This window comes from Falco biarmicus, chromosome 6 (assembly GCF_023638135.1).
Source record: "Falco biarmicus isolate bFalBia1 chromosome 6, bFalBia1.pri, whole genome shotgun sequence".
In the NCBI taxonomy this organism is placed as follows: Eukaryota; Metazoa; Chordata; class Aves; order Falconiformes; family Falconidae; genus Falco; species Falco biarmicus.
The window spans coordinates 19279720-19300193 of NC_079293.1; the positions used below are offsets into that span (position 1 = coordinate 19279720).

Below are 20474 nucleotides of genomic sequence, written 5' to 3' on the forward strand. Positions count from 1 at the left end.
AAATTATTAATAAAAGAAACTTCTTTTCTTTTCTACTCTAGAGGTTTACAGACCAGCTATTCAAGTTATAGATGATAGTAACCTCATTGATGCAATACCTTTAGATGTCAAGTCAAGGGAGATTTACAGTTACATTATGAAAGGCTGTGCTGGAAGCAAAATAAAGAGAGAAGAAGGGGGAAGGTTTCTGGCAAATAGGAGTGTGTGGAAGGGGAACAACAGTTAAAGTTGGATGTGGCCAAATTCAGAAAATCCAAAAAGGATCAGAATGCTTTTCTTGACCACTCATCTCTGAGCATCAAATCAGAGACCTCTTCTTCCCCTTCTTCTTTGCCATCAAGCCTATTGCTGCCATTGGCAGCATTTGAGACTGCAGAAAAGACAAGGAGACAATGGTTACTTGCATGCTTTTCTGTGGTCACTGCTCCTGAACCAACTTTTGCACTCAGGTGTATGCTGTTATCAAAGACCTCAAAAGGAAGAATAGATTAATCTTGATTCAGTGCTGCCATCATGGACAAATATGCAAAAATGCTCCTTTCTTACTCAGCTGTCCTGTCCTGCATGTGCCACACTCCTACTGTAGCCGCATCTACATTAGTGCTTTAGGCATATGGGGACCGTTGGCTGGCACCGCTGCCAGCTAGCGTGATGCAGCATGCATTTACACTACAGCCCTAGCTTCCAGAATAGGGTGCTGTACCCATCTGCCTGCTGGGAACAGTTCTGGGCCTATGCTGGACTTCCAACCCATACCTGGGGAATTTTCTGGGGGTGGTAACTGGCCCTGACATAGACACAGTACAGAAATGTACATTTAGTGTGGTGCTTTATTCAGTGAATGATGGACCTGAGAGAGTTAAAATTAGGCAAAGTATAAAGAAGCACCATACAGTAAGTTTTTTTCTGACATCATCAACCTTTGAAGCATGTAAATTACAAATTTGTGAGAAGCCACTAGTGGAAATGCGTCCTCTAGATGAGTCTGCCAGCAACTGCCAGGCAGAGAAACCATAACCAAACTCCAACTGTGGGGAAAAAAGAAAGTAGCAGCTTTGGAGGGATTTCCTCAAGGTAGTCACTAGAGATTTTTGTCCTGAGATTCCCCACCTTGAGATGCTGTGTTAGTACAGCCATGGCTTTAGACTGATAAACACAATTTTTGATGACAGCATGGGTTCTGTGAGCAGATTTTCAGATTAGCTGTGCTGACATCTGCTGCAGGGGTGTAAAGTGATGCCCAGCATCACAAATGGGTCTATGTTAGAGGTGAGAACCTGATCTTTGCCACCAAAAACCCATTTCCCATTCACACCCACTTTCAGTTTTCATATTTTCCCCTGAAATGTCTGTAACAAATCTGAAGCAGTTACTTTTCATGGAAACAGGGTAGGAAAATCATAGTTCATTTCATGTCTAACTGAGCATCAGCCACATACACTCAATTTCCAAAATTAATGCGGTTGCCTTAAGACATGGGGTGATTAGTGACATAAACTACTCATCTATTTTTTATACCAACTTTAAGTTTGACACCAGCAAACTGTACTTCTAAGTAATTGAACATTGTTATCCTATTCTTTGGGTATCTTTTCTGTGGAAATAAAAACCTGGGTTGCTGTTAAATAGTGAAATATGCCTAGAAATGTCAGCAGTTAGTCTTTAAATGGTTACTATTACCCTAAAAATGACCCAGAAAAATCTGTAATTTTCTTAGTATATTAAAGTGTCTCGCTCTAGTATTTGGGTAAAAAGCTCCAGTAATTCCAAGACAGTAGTTTGCATAGATGGCTACTGTAGAAACTATGAGGCTACCCCCATGGCATAGTCAAATCGGCAAACTGAAAAAGAAAGTCTCTGCCTTGGATGGCAATTTTCAGAGACATATGTCTTTAAGCTGGATAGTGCCAGCTTAACAGCCATGGGAGATTTTCTCTCTAATTGGGTATAGCTGGAAACTCCCCCAAGCTCCAAAGTTTAATCACCCGGAGGGAACCTGCCTGTGCTGGGTGGAAGCTGAGTTGAGGCCAGAAGGTAAGTACTAACTTAAAATTTCCTTTTTCTTAAAGCATTTGAGCGACTGTTTATAGTGAAGTGACTTCCAAATGTATTAGGGCATCTACTGGGGTAATGTAGATTCTCTGCTCTCTTTAGTTCGTGTGCCAGGTATACTAAGCGTGGTCTCAATAGTTACTCACCAGCTAGAAGCTGCAATAGAGAGAAAGCAAGAGAAAGAAATTTTTTAACCAGGGCATGAATCCTGCAGTGCGGTTCAGAGCTGAGCAAGGTAGCTATGAAACTGCTCCTAAAAAGGCTTGAGTTTGTTTTTAGTACCTGCTCATGGTAGATTTTGAATGGTTTTAATATGGTTTTCAGATAAACACTGTTCCTCTTGTTGGAGAATGTAACTCAGGTGTTCGGTGCTTCTGTTATAAAAATTGTAACTTATGTGGAGAGTCCCAATGGCCTTTTTCAGCTGAGGCAAACAGTAAGGAATGGGTGTCAGTTATACAAGATTCCTTGGCTACCAATAATTCATCAATATATTGTATCAAAAACAACATTTTTTTTAACACAACAACCTGCAAATCTCTTGCTAGAATTTTAGAAAAATAGTGGAGAACCAAGTGAAGTTCTGAGGGAGCCTTGTCTATGTTAGCTGTACCTTTCCCCAAATAAATGCAAAAAGGCATTGAGAGTCTAGATGAATGAGTATACTGATTTAAGGTAGAAAAAGTCATCCTGTCTCTGGTAAGTCAAGGGTTCTGTCTGCCCACCTTTAGGGAATCTCAGGTGTCAGTAGTCACATAGGAATGGGCAACTAAACTGAGCCTTCAGGGCACTCCTCAGGTCCAGACCCAGGCACTGAAATGTCGCAGTCTTAATGTGAGCTACCTGTGTCAAGTCTGTATAGTCAATGGAGATACACTCAGCGGACCTGAAGATTGAGGAGACTTTACCAAAAACCAAGGGGTTTTTTTCTGTGTTAGAAGCTTAAGGCAACTAAAATCTACTTACATCTGACAGACTTATTCTTAAAAAAAAAAAAGGTAGCTGATGACAGGTTTTTATTCTCTATTTCTCATTATTCTTCTCACATAATATAATGCCATATAGAATTTCTTATTCATGTAAAATGATAATATGATACCTACCTAAGGCTTTTCACTCTATTTTTGTTCTACAAACAATAGATAAATTGTCCAGTAATTTAAAATTTTAACTTTCATATTCTTGGTATTGAAGTCTTTGGCTTTTCTTGTTAAAGGAAAAGTCTTATTTACTGTAAGTTTCTGCACATTACAAGTTCAGGCAATGTGTGTTGAAATGATTTGGGTGTGATGTATCTAGAAAGTATGTTTTGAACTATACAGATAAGCTGCAGTGCCATATAGTGAAAGCTAATCACACAACATGCAGAAACTATTAAAACCATTGTCCTAGAGGCAAAACATTGTGATTAGCAACAGCTATTTGCACTTTAAAACTGGAGGTGATCATTTTTCCCTTTATTGTGTATTTGGATTATATTGTCTAAATTACCCAAAATATCCCTATTTATTGTGATGACATGACTTGGTTCTTACCAGAAATGTTCAAGGGAGAACTCTCAATCTGATTGTTCTTTAAAATCAGGTTTTGGCAAAATATGTTCCAAACGTACTTTATTTTCCGTATGCTTACAAAGCATTGTGACTTGAAGAAAACACATAACTGGACCATACTGAATCTCATTCGAATGGGAAACATCATGTGGATGCAGAGTGTGACAGACATGATGTTGTGCCCTTGGCTTTTAGCTCTGAGAAAACTGGGCTCATCTGTAAAAATATTTTCTTAAATCAGGCACTCAGGTTTCTGAGCCATTGGAACATGATTAGGATACCCATTTTAAAGCATTTTTCTCCCCGTCATTCGTGTATGATAGTAACATCTTAGTGAAGGGGGAAGAGTAGTCCTTTTTTTTTTTTTTTTTTAAGCAATCAGGGTAATGAAGCACAGAGAAATTAAGGCCTTGATTTGCAAACACTTTTATTTGTGTCAGCACAAGTATTCCAGCTCGTTCCTAGTTATGAAACAGCTCACCACAGACATGCTGTCTCTGCCAGGAGCTCTGTTGCTCATGGTGCAGAGAGGTGCTGTTACAGCAAGCTTCAGACAGCCTCCGATGCGCCCACCCCCTGGGCACGCAGGTCCCTGGTGCCCTAGGGGATACTTTTGGGGGGCACCTGAAGCAACGCAGCTAGATTCAGATCTACGTTCCAGGCTCTGAGGGACACCTCAAGGCTGCCGTAAGCAGCAATGAAACAGGCTGTAGCCATTCAATAGGACTGCCAAGGAAGCTCAGCCTGTTTCATGGAACAAAGGGAAGATTAACAATTCATTTGCCCCTAAATGAGGAAAGAAGTGGATGCAGTTGAAGCTGCAAAATGTGCTCCCACATCTGGCAAACAAAGCTAGCCTATTTCAGCCTTCTAGTACAACATGTTTTGTTTTCTTCTCTTCATCTTTTCAATGAGGATGAGGGCAAGGAGGGTGAGTGAATAACTTCCCTGGGGATGTGGTAGACTTTTCGGTGGCTTCGTATAATTGTGTTAAAATACAGCAAGGTTCCCCCTGTAGCTTGGGATTCATACCACATGTTTAAACATGTCTGTGTTTGCTTATAATCATACCAAACCTCTGTATGAGCGCTGGGGAAGGCTTTACAGATCTGCGCATCTTTCCTTTCCTAGCACAGCCTGTAGTGTCACTGGCCCATCTCTCATCTTCTGTTTTAAACCAGATGGAGTTTAAACATCAGCAGGCATAGCGAGAATAAAAAAGGCTCTCTCTCACATCAAAATAATGGTACTTTACACCAGTTTTATGAGATGCTGTTTTCTGCTTCATATTTTTCAGGGAACCGGGAGCTCAGAAGCATGTCAGGGAAGCCTAGGCTTACCTACCTTAATGGAAGGGGGCGAATGGAGACCATACGATGGCTGCTGGCAGCAGCTGGTGTGGAGGTTAGTTGACTACTGTGTTCCACACTGGTGTTTCCAACTGGCCTCAGCAAGGAACAATTTAACATGCACATAGAGGATAAATGGCTGCAAGGGGGTGACTAAATTAATTTGGCCAGTGGCACTGCATGTTTGTTAACGACTTTGTTTGGTGTTAATACTTTGGGTGCAAACACAGTGGAGCTTGGAGTTTATTAGAGCTAGTATCAGTTCCATGAACCAATTAATCATATTGGGGATTTACTTAAAGGTCCTTAATTAGCCTGAGGTTTCCGCTGTGCAAAACCACCTTAACTCAGTCTTACTCTGCCTGCAGTTGCAATGTGTATAAACAAAAGAGCTTTGTTGACTTGCATGCCCTGGGGTGGGGTTAGAAATAGTTGCTTTACCTCGTGCTTCCCTTGGCACTAGCTATAACCCGTCTCCCTCCTCTAGATGTCCCCACACTTAGGTTGTTTTTGAATCAGTGCTGCGGCAGAAGCGGCCAGGACCTTCTGCTCCTCCCCATCTGTGAGGACACACGGGGGATCCTCAGGACATCTGTGGCCAAACAGCGCAGTTGAAGATGCAGCCCACTATCTTTTGCTTAGTTCGACCCTTCTGCATACGGTTATGTGTAGTCACTTGCAGAAGAAAAATGCTAAAATACAGCAGTATAACACTATTGTGTCTCCTTTTCCAGTTTGAGGAAAATTTTTTGGAAACAAGAGAACAGTATGAAAAGTTAATCAAAGGTAAGAATCCTAACATCTGAGGCTTAGCACCTCAGAAAATTGCTCCAATTTAGCTAAATTTGTGGTTTAAAATTAGTTTATTTAAACCAGTGCAAACTTCCAGGTGCACACCTAGAATACTGAAATGCTGGGTTTGAGTAACCTGTTCTTTCCAGTGCCAAACAAATCCTATAAGCTAAAAGCCATAGCTTCTGTGACTCATTTATTGTATCGCATTAAACAGGAGCAGCAAATATACCTATTTAATGGAACTTAATTATGTATGCTGTTGAACTGTTAGCATGGTTCCTGACACATTTTTGGTCCAGGGTGAATAGCACTCCCCAAAGCAATTCCTAGGCATCATTTGGGAGTTGTCCCAGGCCAAGGGCCATTTCCAAGTTGTCACTTAGATGTGACCGCCATGCTCTATAGGCAGAGAGCACTGCATAGAATGAAGATGGCCACTCTGTGCCAGCTGGCCTGAGCTCTTGTTGAGATGACTAGAACAGATAGATGTACCTATATGTTGGTTCTGAACCTCAGTGAGATAAGCCTCTAAATGAAAGGCTGACATAGCATCAAAATCCCCAGGAAAGCGTTTTCCTTTGTGCTAGGCTGTCTGCAAACACACTAGTGACAGTCCTAAGCAGGACAAGCCTGAGCTGTGAAGCTTCTGCCAGTTAAAAAACGGGGACCCAGCGGGGAGACCTGTGGAAAGTCTGACATGGTCAAACCAGCAAGCCACAAAGGCTTCATGTCAGCCGTGGGAGTGAGACCAGTTCCCAAATACCAGTGCATATCCACAGCCACTGCCCTTGATATTTGGCTAGACCAAATCCCTCTGCAGCCACCCTAGAAGGAGAAGACCTTGCTGCCAGGGTGGAGAAGGAGTTGGGACTATGAGGAGCACTACAGAGTGCACCTGCCCTACAGTTTACCTGCTGCCCAGGAGATCTAAGAGAAACCTCACAGCAGGCTGAGCTTGTGAAATCATGCTGGGAGACTTGGGAGAGGACTTGGCTGCATTCTGGCTGCTTGGTCAGAAAGGACAAGCTGTGTTTAAAGAAATTCTGACAGAAAAATTAATATTAAATATATATATATATATTTTTAAAAAAAGGGTATAATGAAGAGCAGAATTAAAATAGCAGGTCCAGCTGTCTGGGAAACTGATGTGGGAGAGCAGTGCAGTGTAAAGATAACAGGTATAGCTCTAAGTATGATAGCTTAGATACTGAAAGCCCAAATCTGAATTTGCTTCACAGGGCTAATTAATCCAGACCAAGTGGTACAATCCTGGATACAGCATCCAAGCTTATCCATACTCAGAGAGAAGAACTAAATGGTGATGAAAGGGATAGGGAGGTTTTATAAAGAAGATCAAGGGCTTTTTTATATATAGAGAGAGAGATTAAGATAGTGAGAACTCAAAAGAAAAATGTGGGATTTAATATGATGGGTTTAAGAAAGACAAACTAGTTAGTCATCCTGATAAAGCAACCTCTGGAATGCTGCCGGTCCTGCAGGGCAGGTCTGAACACAGAATAACCCCACATTACCTCTTCCTTCCAAAATGCTTTTTGTTAGCTTATTTTGTGTTTAAACACCAGCACATTGTTAGAATGGTCCAGATGTGACTTCAGCAGGTGCCAGCTGATGATCTTCTAAGCAATGCCCCAGCAGTGTCCAGGATGAAGCCTGGGACAGGGGCTGTTCCCAACGGGCAGCTTGCTGACAGACAGCTGTTTTGGAGGCCTGGAGAATTAAATCGCATCAGCCTGGCCAGACCTGTACCTTGTTGGCCTGAGAGATTACTAGCTTGGCTCAATCTGTATAGCCACAGGTTGCCCAGGTTGCTACCTGAATATCAACAAAGTCTGCTGGTAATTGATGAAAAGTAGGTCTAAATGATTGGTTTTTAAGGTATGTTCCACAGAACACCTTCTGACAGCACAATCCAGTCTGTAAAACCACTGGCAAACTGCTTTTAATCCTGCATATATATTCTGTGCAGTGGTTATGTGAAGTGGTTCTCACTGCAAAGCAAGGAGAAGCGGTCCACTGCTGGTCACAAGAGAGAAATCCCTCTTTTCTGTAGATAAGAAACAAACCATGCATTCAGTTCATTCACATTTGCTGGATCACTTTTTGTCAGGGGCCAGAAAGTGAGATTTTATTGTTTCACATCTTTCCTGCTGAAAAAGTTCCCTTGCAGAACTGTTAGTTTTCCCATTCTACTTTGTTTCTGCTAGATAGATATCAAGCTGCAGAGGTGTGTCCTGGAAAGACATGAAGACACATGATCTTTCAGTGAATGTTTACAAGAAAAAAAGGCTATTCATTGCTGCAGATGGAACGACTCTTTGAATTTAAACTGTAAATTAATAATATAGAATGAATGAAGAATGTTTATTAATTCTAGACTAGCAAAGTATTTTAATAGCTCTGTGGAGCTATTGGACAATGCAAACAGATGTGTCTGTTAAAATGAACTTTTACACCTGAAAGAAGGACGCATTGAACAGATTAAAACTGAGCAATTAAAATAAATTATTAACTTTGAGCAATGCAAAGTGACAGCTGCCTAGTTGGATTTTGAATGTTGCTGTGATTTGAACAGGGCGGGATTGTTCTCTAGATGCCCTGAATGTGTAAATGGAGGAGGGAGTATCGCCAAAGACCATGAAAGAATCCAGCAGAAAACTGGTCTAGAAAAGGCTGACTTTGCTATTCTGAATCTCGTCAGCCTAGCTCTCAGAGCTGCCTCACTGAAGGCTTCCACAAATGCTCCTACCAGCACCAGGAGAAAATGAGACTACGAAGACGTATCTAAATAGGTCTGAATTGTTGTGGAATGACAGTGAGGATAAGCCTGTAATGAAAATCTATGTGTACTCTCAAAATTTTGTCCCTGGGGGGATTGTTAAAACTTAAACAGCAACTCCTGTTAGAGTCCCTGCCTTCAACTCTGTAGTTTAGAATCATAGAATCATTTAGGTTGGAAAAGACCTTTGAGATAACTAAGTTCAGCCATTTACCCAGGACTGCCAAGCTGGAGAGCTTCACAATGTTTAAGTGGCCTGACCTCTTCTGTTATCCTGGTAGCTCAGCCTTGCTGCAGTACTGCCCCTCTCGTTCTTTCTACTCATGTGTGTATGTCTGTGACAGGGAACTGATCTGCATTCAAAATAATTGGATTTTTTTTTTTTAAGTTCAGATTTAACACAGACCTTTATTCTCCTCCAGTCCCTTGGGTTGAAAGTGCTGGCTCAGGCTTTTCCTGCCAGCATGAGGCAGGGTCCAGAAGCCCAAAGGAGCAAGCAGTGCCAGCTCCCATCAGCCAGTGAAGCTCTGGCAGTGCTGTAAAGCAAGGGGCCCAGTGCACTGTAATGACCTAGCTACAAAAGCGTGGTGCAAGCTAGTCCGTATTTGATCTTTCCCATGTTAGTTTACCGCATGGAGTTTTACAGTAGGGCAAGATATCAATAATCTGCTACACTGCAAAGAAATGTGCTTAGTCTCTCGCTCTCCTGTAAAGATAGCAGTCTAGGAAGAACTAACAAGCTTTCCCTCAACTCTCCACCCTAGATGGAATCCTGATGTTCCAGCAAGTGCCCCTGGTTGAGATCGATGGAATGAAGATGGTGCAGACCAGAGCCATCCTCAGCTATGTAGCAGGGAAATACAATCTCTATGGGAAAGACTTGAAGGAGAGAGCCCTGTACTGTAACACCTCCTTTCACTTAATGAGCAATCTGTTATTTGATAGCTGCGTTATATATAACAAAGTAAATCCTGTAAATCCAGTAGAAAGGCATGATAAAGGCTAACACAATAAAAAGCAAGGATTCTAGCCTTTGCTTAGGTTTTAGCAGAAACACTGCTTCTGAAATGCTGCTGAACAGAAACAGGCTTTTAGTCCTTTAAAAAATATTTAGCTTATGTTTCGTTTTGGCTGTGAAAATTGGCACTACGGTGGGGATACAAAATTCGTCTAAGTAGTTTTAGTCAATTGGAAAACAGATGAAATAACTTCTGTGTTCTTTTCTACTGTCTCCCCCCACCAACAGGATCGACATGTATGTGGAAGGAATAACAGATCTGATGCAAATGATTTTGATGTTTCCTTTCTCTCCACCTGAGGCAAAGGAGAAAAGTCTTCACTCAATTAAGGACAGGGCAACTAACAGGTACTTTCCAGTCTTTGAAAAGGTAAGTGACAGTAAGGATGTGTCTATAAAACTTGTATTGCAAATTATCAGAAGTTTCCCCAAAATAAGAATGTGCTTGTAGTGCACGTCAGTTCCAAATCCCCAGCTTTCTTGGCTCTCCCAAAGGGAAACACACAGCACATTTTCTTTATTTGTTGACTTGTGTTGTCAGGGCTGTGGTATTTGAACATCTACAAAGTCGTATGTTCTCAGCTATGCAGTAAAACTTTCCACTAAAGTAAAAGCAAGCAGGTATGATTTCTTTTTTGCTTGAGGGGATAGTTCCACACTTACCTTTGTTTAGAGCACATCTCTCTGCTATACTTAATTTCAGTTGGAACATTTTCATTAGACAAATGCAAAAATTGCTTGCAAATACATCAGGTGGAGAGATTAGGAGTATTTTAGTAGAACATAGATTTCTGCACATCCCACTTTCAAAAACAACAAACAAAGCCCATGTGACTTGGGCATCTGGAAACATTTCTTACTTTTGTAACGTTCATCTACTGTTGATGGAAAACAATAATAAAGGCTGAACATCCTAGAAGTTCTTACAATAATTTATTCCCAAAGGCAGGGATTTGCTTTGGTTAGCTATTGTAATTCTGTATTTCTAAGTTTGCTTCCCTGGTATCAACATGGGACATAAATTTCAATGAAGTATCTGAATGGCAGTTTTAGAAGTTCTCCAAGTTACTTGTTAGTTCCTCCAATATCTCTATGTTTAATTCTATGACTGTTAACGAATCTACTTAAGCATATAGTTTTGTCCCTGTTCCCAGTGCCTATTATCATTCACCATTACTAAGTGACCAAAGTTTGCAGCCTGTGTATTACAACAGTTCAGATTTTTTCCCAACAATAATGAAGTGATTTAGGCTCACAGCTTCCAGCTGGAAACTCCACCCTGAAATATCAGATATAGTTGCTGTTCAGCTCTACAGCTGTGCTGTGAGACTTAGCTGCCAGAGATCACATGTCCCATTCTCATCTGCAGCCCACATTCTCTTGTATTCTACAGGTTTTAAAACAACATGGCCAAGACTTTCTCGTGGGCAACAAATTCAGCTGGGCAGATGTTCAGCTAATTGAAGCCATTTTAGCAGTGGAGGAGAAAATACCTGCTGTGCTGTCGGGGTTTCCTCAGTTGCAGGTAATGTGGTTATCGAGCATGCCTGTGTTCAGGAGCTAGAGGGCAATCCTAAAGTGATCACCTCGTCATGCTATGTAAATCACGAGTGTGGGCAATTTGAGGAACTGTCACTATTATATGTATGCTTAACATCAAGCACAAGAGGGAATTGATTTAGCTGGTTTGTTGTAAGACACTGTGCTCCTGATGAACTCTGTTCAGGTATGCCTATATACCTCATATACCTGAGTGGTATATGCCTTCTCAATAGAAATAAATTAATGTCATCCTAAGGGAATCACTGACCTAAGCTGCCCTGTTTTCATTTTCCTGCTTCCTGCCAGTAGATGCTATCTAACGCCAGGTAACAAATGCTGTCTGTGGTACAGATTGACATGTTACAATAAGGTACAGTGTGCCATTTTTTTGTACTGGCTGGTATTACAATTTTGGGATCCCAGTAGCCTCACTTCTGCCTTCTACACTATGACTACAAACTGAAGCCTTAGTATCGACACAGTTAGCTGTCAGTAATCAACTTGATACAATTGAAGAGGAATTCTCTGCCTTTGTGTCACATACAAAGTCTGAAACTAAGCAGAAGTGAGGCACTTCTGCTGTGAGCCTTGACCAGAAATCAGAAGCACGCAGCATGCTATAGAGCATGGTGCGTGGGCAAGCCTGGGGTGTGACCTGCAGGAGTCATTAAGTGTTGAGATGCAGTGGACCCAAGTAGTCTGTGACTGGAAAGAAGCAGATAGTGTTCATTAGTCCTCTCATGTGCCTGTAATCAAGGTAATAAAGCAGTGTAGGCAATGCAAATTTGGGTTGAGGATGCAAGGCTTGAGGTCATGCTTCTGTGTGCTTACAGACAGTTAATTTAAGGGGTGTACTCAAAGACTTTGCCTTTATTCCCTTCAACAAAAAAAAAAAACCCAAACAAAAAACCCCCAACGACAACAACCAACAGTTCAGCATCAGACTATCACAGTTAGGTTTTCTGCATGGAACTGATGAGGAAAAGGGCTTTGACGTTTTTTTTCTGATTACTTTTACAAAAATTTTTAGATCTCAACCCCAACAGTTTAAGCCTGAATTTAGTGTGAAAGAATGAGGCACTTGAGCCACAAAGTGGGCAGTTACATGTGTCAGGTTTTATCACATAAGCAGTTTTGCAGACTTGGGTAATTCTTGTCTCTAACTCCCGTCTTCTAGCAAGATACCATAGCCACTAGGCATGGGCACAGTTACATTGAAGCCGTGCCTGGAATTATGGAGGGATTCCTTTACTGCTGGAAGGGAGAATGTTTCTAAAAGTGGTGGCTACTTATTTTATTTTTCTTGCTCCTTCTTGTATTTCCCTCTTATCCTTCCAGCAAGGAAAAGGGAATTAACTTCATACATCTGCCAGCAAGAACTGGCTGTTGCTCTGTAAAGCTTTTCTCCCTTAGCCCCATTGTTAGAAGGTTCTTGTGCATCTAAGGTTGCTCAGCTAACCATGGGGTCTCCAGCTGGCTGCAATCTGCATCAGTGAGTCTTTCTGACTGCACGATGAGATGTTTCAGGATCCTCAGTTGCCTTAACACAGGCATCTCTTGCCACCTGAGATGCCTAGCTCTTCCTTAATCCTAGTCCTGGCCTACAGCCACTGCTCCAGGAGGAAATAGGCCTTCCTGAGGGGCTCTGTTATATCTGCTAGCCCTATATAGATATTTTGGCTACTGTAGACTACAACACAGCATCAGAAGCCTCTACTGGACAACTGAGTTGAGCCAAGGATGCCTTCAGTCATTTCACCTTCAGCCACGCAATCCTAGAAATGCTGGGACAGTGGGACAACAGTGGGCATACTAGACACAGAGCTCATCATTTTACTACATAATGTAATTCTGTTCAACTTATGCATCAATGACCTGGATGAAGTGACAAAAGTGTACCCTCAGCAAGTTTGCTGGTGATACAGAACTGGGAGGAGTGGCTTATACACCAGAGAAGGACCTGGGAGTTCTGGTGGACAGCAAGGTGGCCATGAGCCAGCAGTGTGCCCTGGTGGCCCAGAAGGCCAATGGGACCCTGGGGTGCATTAGGAGAAGCGTGGCCAGCAGGTGGAGGGAGGTGATCCTGCCCCTCTGCTCTGCCCTGGTGAGGCTGCATCTGGGGTGCTGTGTCCAGTGCTGGGCTGCCCAGCTCAAGAGAGACTGGGAACTGCTGGAGAGGGCACAGCAAAGGGCTACACAGATAATGAGGGGACTGGAGCATCTCCCTTATGAGGAAAGACTGCGAGAGCTGGGCCTGTGTAGCCTGGAGAAGAGAAGACTGAGAGGGGACCTTATGGATGTCTGCAGTTAAGGGCAAGTGTCCAGGAGGATGGGGCCGGGCTCTTTTCAGTGGTGCCCAGCGACAAGACAAAGGGCAACGGACACAAACTGCAACACTAGAAGTTCCTTCTGAATATGAGGAAGAACTTCTTTCCCTTGAGGGTGACAGAGCACTGGGAGAGGCTTCCCAGAGAGGTTGTGGAGTCTCCTTCTCTGGAGACATTCAAAACCCATTCTGTGATTCTGTAGTAAAAATGTAAATCATGTTAAAATATATAATTGTTTGCCCACATAGCGGTTTGCAACATCAGAACCAGCAAAGAAAGAAAAAAAGCTCACAAGCTGGGTCAGTGTATTTGTACCTTCAAATCTAGTCCCTGGTGCTCCCAGACACTGAATTTTTGCCTTCAGTTTCTTTCACACAGCAGAGATTTAGATGTCTGCTCCAATACTGCCTTCGTTGGTAAGAACAGGCTTTTTGCAGCAGCAAGGTCCTCCTCCTGTTGGACAGAAGACGACTGTGTAGATGGCAAGAAATCTGAATGAATGTTAGGGTCTCTTCTAGCAGCAGGGGGGAAGCAGTTGTTCTGTGCAGGGAGCACTGTTTGCTACTGAAGTAGCTGGAATTTCTCTCTTACTCTGTTGTTTTTATTTTTTAGGCTTTTAAAATAAGAATGAGCAATATGCCTACAATTAAGAAGTTCCTGCAGCCTGGCAGCCCAAGGAAACCCCAACCAGATGAATCTTATGTTGAAACTGTGTTGAAGATTTTTAAGAAATGAATGCCTTCTACCTTCATTGAGACTCAAAATGCTGGAAAAAAAACCCCAAACTCAGAAGCTCAAACCAAAGGAAGTAGGAAGCTCAGTAAATTGTTACTGTTGCAGTTAAAATCAATGGTTAAAAAAAAAAAAAAAAAAGCCCCAAAATGGAAATAAAGCATTCTGATTACCCTGGCAATGTGACAGTAGGTTTGTCTTTATTGATATCAAATGCTTAGTAAAACATGAAAACAAAGGAGTGTGGGAGCAAAGAATTATTTGTATAGTAGAGAATTTATTCATTTGGAAAAAAACCAATGCGGTGTTAGTATTGTCAGAATGTAACATGTTGAAGAAGATACTTTCTGGATGAAAATAGGTTCAGTATAAGAGCTATGGAAGAGAGGAAAGAGAAGAAGACTCACTGAATCACTTCTTTAAAGAAGTAGACTTGTTTCAAGAGCAATTTTGGTAAGTACTTACATTATTTTTATATTTTGTGTATTGTGTGAGTGAAACTTCTAATTTAGTCGTGGTTTCATCTGTTGTTACCAAAGCCAAATCTCTTTTGTTTCTTACACTTCCTAGGTCTTGCCTAGGAACCAGCTTTTATAAAGTTCCATTATTTTCTTCCTCTGATTCTTCCAAGCACCTTAGTTTGTTGTTCCCAGTGCACTGGATTCTGCACCTTTTCACGTGATAAACCTTTTCAAAGAATGGGGAGGGCAGAGCCACATCCTCAAACAGATGAGCACTCGGGTTCAATGTTTGTTCATGCTTCTTTCTGTGCATTCATCTGCCAATCTGGGGACCCTCAGCTGCCTCCTAGCCCCAGTTCTGGACACCAATGGCCAGCTACATCTTCTTCCTAGTAAAACAAGAAGCACCAGGCTCCATTGCCTGGCTCTGAGGAAATTAGATTATAATACCCACTATTAAATAATTCATGCTATTAAACTCTCTTATTACCCAATGTTGTGTGACCACATCCAAGCAGCTTGTTGCAGCTGGGCCCTGGATTGGACTGGGCGAGAGTAGCAGGTGCAGACCAATAAGCCCTGAGTGAGCCAACATCAATTCAGTAACATAGATGGCATCTTCCAGTGCCCGTGACCTGGCACTGCCTCGTGTTTGATGTGATCTTTGGAGAGGTCCAGAGGGCAAAACCTGAGCCTGAGCTGCCACTTTGCACAGAGTGAAATGATGGCAGCCTAGGGGTGCTACTGCTTTGGCGGCACAGTGGGGCACCACCTGCCCTTCTGGCCATGTGCTGGGACCAGTGTCACCAAGGTGGCCACAGCTCCTCGCAGCAAGGCCTGTCTGCAGCGGTGAAGGCGATTCACAGAGTGGCAATGGGGAAGGGAGGAGTGGGGTCACAGAGCAGCAGAGGTTTCATGGCTAGAACAGCTCAGGTGCATTAAAGGTGTAATAAAGTCGCCCAAATTTCTCTTCCCAATCTCTCCTTGTGCAGGAAAGTTCACTAATCCTTTAGTGAGCTGTGCTCATTATCTCTATCCTGAAAAACTATTTAAGGTTTCTTGGAAAGTGACTTTGGTGCAATGTGAGCAAGGAAGAATGTGCCACACAAAAGGCTCCCAGGTCTGATGTCAGAGTCGGCTGAGGCTGAAAGGAGCAATGGATCTGCCCTGCTTTCACCCTGGATCTCTGCTCCAAATACGGAGCCACTGGGCTCAGCAATGGCAGCCGTTGTGGATGGCATCGGCACCTGGATCCCCAGGACGGTCAGTCCTGTTTGGTGGGGACTACCTAACCCTCTGGGAGTCACAGGAGGTCTTGGAAAGATCTCTAGAGATGGCTCCTTACATAGCCGGTTTGCCAGCACATGGGATCTGTGCTGGCCTGCCTCACCCTCGCCAGGTGCCCTGAGCCATCATTCCCCAGGCCACCCAAGTGCTCAGCTTGGAGATACCAGCCTCCCTGTGCCACCCACACTGTTGGCGCTTTGTCTCTTCCTGGTTCTGTAGTAAGTGAAAGCAGCAGGTCTCAAGCAGTTGCTGGAAGAAGTTGCTTTTCCTGTAAAATCCCGAAGGTGGAGAAGTACCCGAACTTATTTGCTAATGGCTGGCAATGCCATAGGTGAACTGCGTGTGCAGCTGCTGGGCAGCAGTGCAACCTGCCTCCTTGTGTCACCAGGCACCTCTGCGCTGTCCCAAGAAGAAAGCCACTGCATATCTGCCTGTGCAGGAACACCACCTTCCTAGTAGCTGCCACCACAGTAACGTACATCTCCGTGCCATCTGTGTGGCTGCTACCTCTCCATGCTGAGCAACAAGGTGGGCTTTGAATGTGGAACTGGAATTCCTGTGAGCTGGTTGGTACATCACTTGCTTACATACCTGTAAAAGGTCAAAATGTAGCCAATGTTGCCATCTTTAAATTAAGGCCTATGGGTGAATTGGATTTCTTAAGATCTCTCTGCAAAGTTTTCCTTGCAAAACTGATTATTTTTCTTCAAAAATTGTTTCAAACCTTGTGTATGATCTTACTAGCATTTCACATGCAGGTTACAAATATATTATCTGTTGAGAAGGAAGCATTGTGGGAGAAACACATAATCTGTTTTGCAGACTCAGGTAGAGCAGAGGTGGTTTATTTCTATAGCTGTGGGACAGAATACAGAGCAACAGAGGTTCAGCTTCTGTTGATTTAAAAAAGAAAATATTAGGGCTTTTATACATTTACAGTAGGCAATAACTGCCTTGTGAAGGGGCCTGATGTGGCAAAGCAACATCTGCATAGAAGTAAACTTGTTCCAGCAGATGTCAGTAATCAAATCTGATGCTTAATACTGCCAATACAAAACTGTAGAAAAAAGGAAATTAGAAAAAAAATATAGGAAAAGGAACCTGGTAGGGAGAAAGCAGAAGAACAAGCTTCCTTTTCAGATTGCTTGCTCTCCAGTATTCCCCCACATCTCTCCTGTGCAGCAGACTACAAAAGAACAATTAATTATTTCTGTTGGGATGCAACTAGACGAAATGGGGTTTACAACTGAATATGCTCTGCATTTTGTCAGAGGCAACCTACTCTTTTACGACTATGTCCAATACGATTGTGTAGCTTTTTGACTATGACCTGCAAACACTGAAACTCATCTTTATTCACCTAACGGCAAGTGTGTGCTTATGCACTTAACTCCGAGAGTGAGTGCTAGCAAGCTGTGGACTCAAGTGCACCTTTATGCTTTAAGCATAAACAGAACGGAAGCAGAAAATATATTTATGGTGGTTATCCACATATGTGTGTAAGCTAAGGCCGTCCTGTAAAATTTTATTACTTTTGTAACCAGGATGTAAAGAAAAAAAAAAAAGGTGCATCCCTTACTGTTGTCAAGCTTTTAGGCAAGCTAAACTAGAGAGTAAGTGTAAGGGTGCAGGAAAAATGCTAGTGTACCCTACTTGCAGCTTAACCCTGTAAGAGTTATAAAAAACTGTTAAAAACAACCGCATTTCCCACTGGTATAGGACACACATTGGCTTAAACTGTAGGGGCAGAGAACACAAGCAGTTTAACAAGCCATATGGCATGTTCCAGGCTCCACGGAGCAAGAAGGCTGAAGGTCACTGTTGGGAGAAGGCAGATAAATACAGACTTCTAGTACTTGGTGTGCAAGTCTTCCTTTCCATGCCCACTTTGGGTTTCAAAACAAGTTGTATTTCCCATCGGTTTTCCACTTTAAATTGACAACAGCTGCTGGAGGAACAGCTTGCAGAGTGAAGTGGCTGGGATCTCTCGCTCTAGAATATTGAGGACCTGCAGGTCAGATGTTGAAATGGTCAATGCACCTTCACATCAGGCCATAAGTGATCTCAGAGTGGAGTTGTACTGGTTTGTGTCACGTTACCGCTTGAGCGTGCTTGGAGCGATACTTGCAGAGGAAGTTAATCCCTTAACCCTGGTTTCAGAGAGGAGTCTGAAATCATTACTAGCAGCGATCTAAGAAACCCTTGAATTTCTGTAAATATTAGGATCCTTTCTGTGCTGGCTGATGGAAAGCTGAGAAAAGAAGAGGAAAGACACTAAAGAGAAAGTTTTCAGGTGTGAAATGCTCTGAAAGTCCTGATGCTGCCTGAGGGTCAATGGCATGCTACTTTCTGTTCTTACATACCGACCGTCTCCATGGGAAGAGAATCACATCCAGAAAGGAGAAAGGTCCAGAGGCTGGAAGCGTGGAGGGGAAAATAGGGAATAATCACAGGTAAGTGAGACGGTTTGGAATTTGCCAAGAAGACACAAACTAAGCAGTGGAGAGAGAGAGAGAGAGAGAGGGAGAGGGAGCCAGCTAGAGGGAACTAGAAGAAAATCTAAAAGCTTAATGTGCTCTCATGTGGTAAGAGAGCTCTAAAAGCAACGATGAGCAGGTAACGCCCCATTCACAACCTTCTCTTTGCCTCACATTGGGATGGCAGGAGCTGCTGATGTTAGCCAGTGTTGATCACTAATTTTCACTGAATATCACAGCGTTGGTTTGGTTTTGCTTAGGCAAGGTCTCACATTTGTTATTCAAACCATCTTGTAAGGAACTGCCGGCAAAAAACCATAATGGTAAAAAAAGTACAAGCTCAGGAGGAGCACTGAGAATACCTGCCGGCTTCTAGGTAACCCACTTGCTCTTCAAAATGCCTGGGAAAAACATCTAATGGCCTTCACATACCTGAAACCAAGTCTTAAGTCAGCATGAGGATCACTGGAGAAAAAGATATTTTCTTTCATTTAATTTCTCCCTTCCCTCTGCAAAGCTATGTTTTGTAAACATATTCCTGGGTTTATAAGACTGTTACATTGCACACTTACCCTGCAAGGTTTGGAGGGTGTAATGCAGTGTGAGGAAATGTTTCATGGGACATAATGTGTGAGCTGCACTTTTCAACTGTGCTGAACACAGGCAGTGCCAGCTTGGAAAATCAGCAACAAATGGGATCTTTGTTTGGAATTGCATGAATCACCAGAGCTGCACTTTATTTCTGCAGCAAGGCAGGACTGGATATATCCCAACAGGTCTCATTAGCCACAGATGAGGCTCCCTTCTCTACTGTCCCTATTCCTCCTGCTAATACAGTAAGGCATAGCAGTTTGTGCATGCACCTGCCTCCCTTGCAAATATATTTTAAATATCGGCTCATCATTTTGGACACAGCTCCAATTCAAATTAACATAATTCTGATATGTTTTATATAGAGAGGAAAGTTAACAAAGGCTGATGACACAAACCATTTTCTAATGCTTTGTCAAGAAATCAGTATCATGTTTGAAACAAACCAACAAACATTTTATACCTTATTGTTTTAAAGGAAGAGGCTAAATGGAAAGAAGCAGGTGGCCAACAGAAGCAGCTGAGGTGAATATTCCCTTCTAAGTTATTAAGGTATCTTTAACATTTCCCCTAGTTTTAACTCCTGGATGGTCAAGCTGAACCTAAATGTTCTTAGGAGATCAGATGCTTTCAGGCATGCAAGATATAAATAATACTTCCATAGCATTTTCAAAAATACTTGACAAGCTCAGTAAAGTGACATTTCCAAAAGTCCTGTTAGGTTAGGAGACAGACTGTATTTTTATTTTTCACTTTTATTTATGCTAGTAATTGTGTTGACAAGGACTTGCCTTAAATCTTGATGGGTATCTCTGACAGGGTAAGAAATGTCAGTGTTGCAATAAATCACCCTCTGAAGACTTTTACTCCTCTCCCCTAAGGGAAGGCTGAAGAGACTGGCTTCATCTAAACTTTTAACTGTCTCAGTTGAGACGGCATCCTTTCAAGTAGTTTGGATATCAGCTGTAGCTCGACTGCATGATGGAGGGATTGCTCCTGAATTTAGACCTATTTAAAGGAGACTAGACAACTAGACTAGATGTAGATGTCTACAGAGTTTCCAGGAGATGAGTTTTCCCAAGTTGTCTACACTGATTAACTTTCATGCGTGAAATCATGTTTTGTTACCTTGCAGTCCTCTGACACAGTGGATGTCAAGTCCTTAGTTTATCATGGCCAGGTCTACAAATGACTAATCCAGCCAAGCTACCTAAGAGTGAGTCTGATTTGTGAAACGCTACCAGATGTACCTTGGTGCATATGTTTCCACAGGGACAACTTACCGCCTACATTATCCTAGACTCTGGGTCATAAATCACCTCTGTCCAACAATTCCAGAAACACTGTTTCCAGCAGCGTAGTTTGATCTTTAACTCTTAAAAAACTCAGTGCTAACAGCAGAAATCAGCACTCCCAGAAGCCTAGAGGGGAAAGCAGTAACTTCTCCAGGAAGCAAGCAAACCAAACATTTGTATGCAGAGTTCTGTTTCATT

The 20474-nt window shown here is 42.5% G+C and overlaps 1 protein-coding gene across 3 annotated transcripts; it reads left to right on the forward strand.

The window, feature by feature from the left end:
* The first annotated feature begins 1927 nt into the window (after window positions 1–1927).
* LOC130151983 (glutathione S-transferase 3-like) lies at window positions 1928–14346 on the forward strand. 3 transcript variants are annotated; one of them, XM_056344809.1, is made up of 7 exons: window positions 1928–2034; window positions 4903–5009; window positions 5689–5740; window positions 9311–9443; window positions 9793–9934; window positions 10958–11089; window positions 14046–14346. In XM_056344809.1, exons 2-7 carry the CDS (start codon window positions 4923–4925, stop codon window positions 14166–14168), a joined length of 669 nt encoding a protein of 222 aa, XP_056200784.1. In that variant the 5' UTR covers window positions 1928–2034; window positions 4903–4922; the 3' UTR covers window positions 14169–14346. The 3 variants fall into 3 exon arrangements, with proteins under 3 accessions (XP_056200784.1, XP_056200785.1, XP_056200786.1); XM_056344810.1 differs by lacking the exon at window positions 4903–5009 and having other exon boundaries at window positions 1995–2034; XM_056344811.1 differs by lacking the exons at window positions 4903–5009; window positions 5689–5740 and having other exon boundaries at window positions 2003–2034.
* The last annotated feature ends 6128 nt before the right edge of the window (window positions 14347–20474 follow it).

Bases quoted from the DNA above. Each gene is read 5' to 3' on its own strand.
- LOC130151983 (XM_056344809.1), top strand. From the start codon at position 4,923: ATGTCAGGGAAGCCTAGGCTTACCTACCTTAATGGAAGGGGGCGAATG. The intron at 9,935-10,957 runs GTAAGTGACAGT...TGTATTCTACAG, and splicing joins ACTTTCCAGTCTTTGAAAAG to GTTTTAAAACAACATGGCCA. The intron at 11,090-14,045 runs GTAATGTGGTTA...TTTATTTTTTAG, and splicing joins CGGGGTTTCCTCAGTTGCAG to GCTTTTAAAATAAGAATGAG.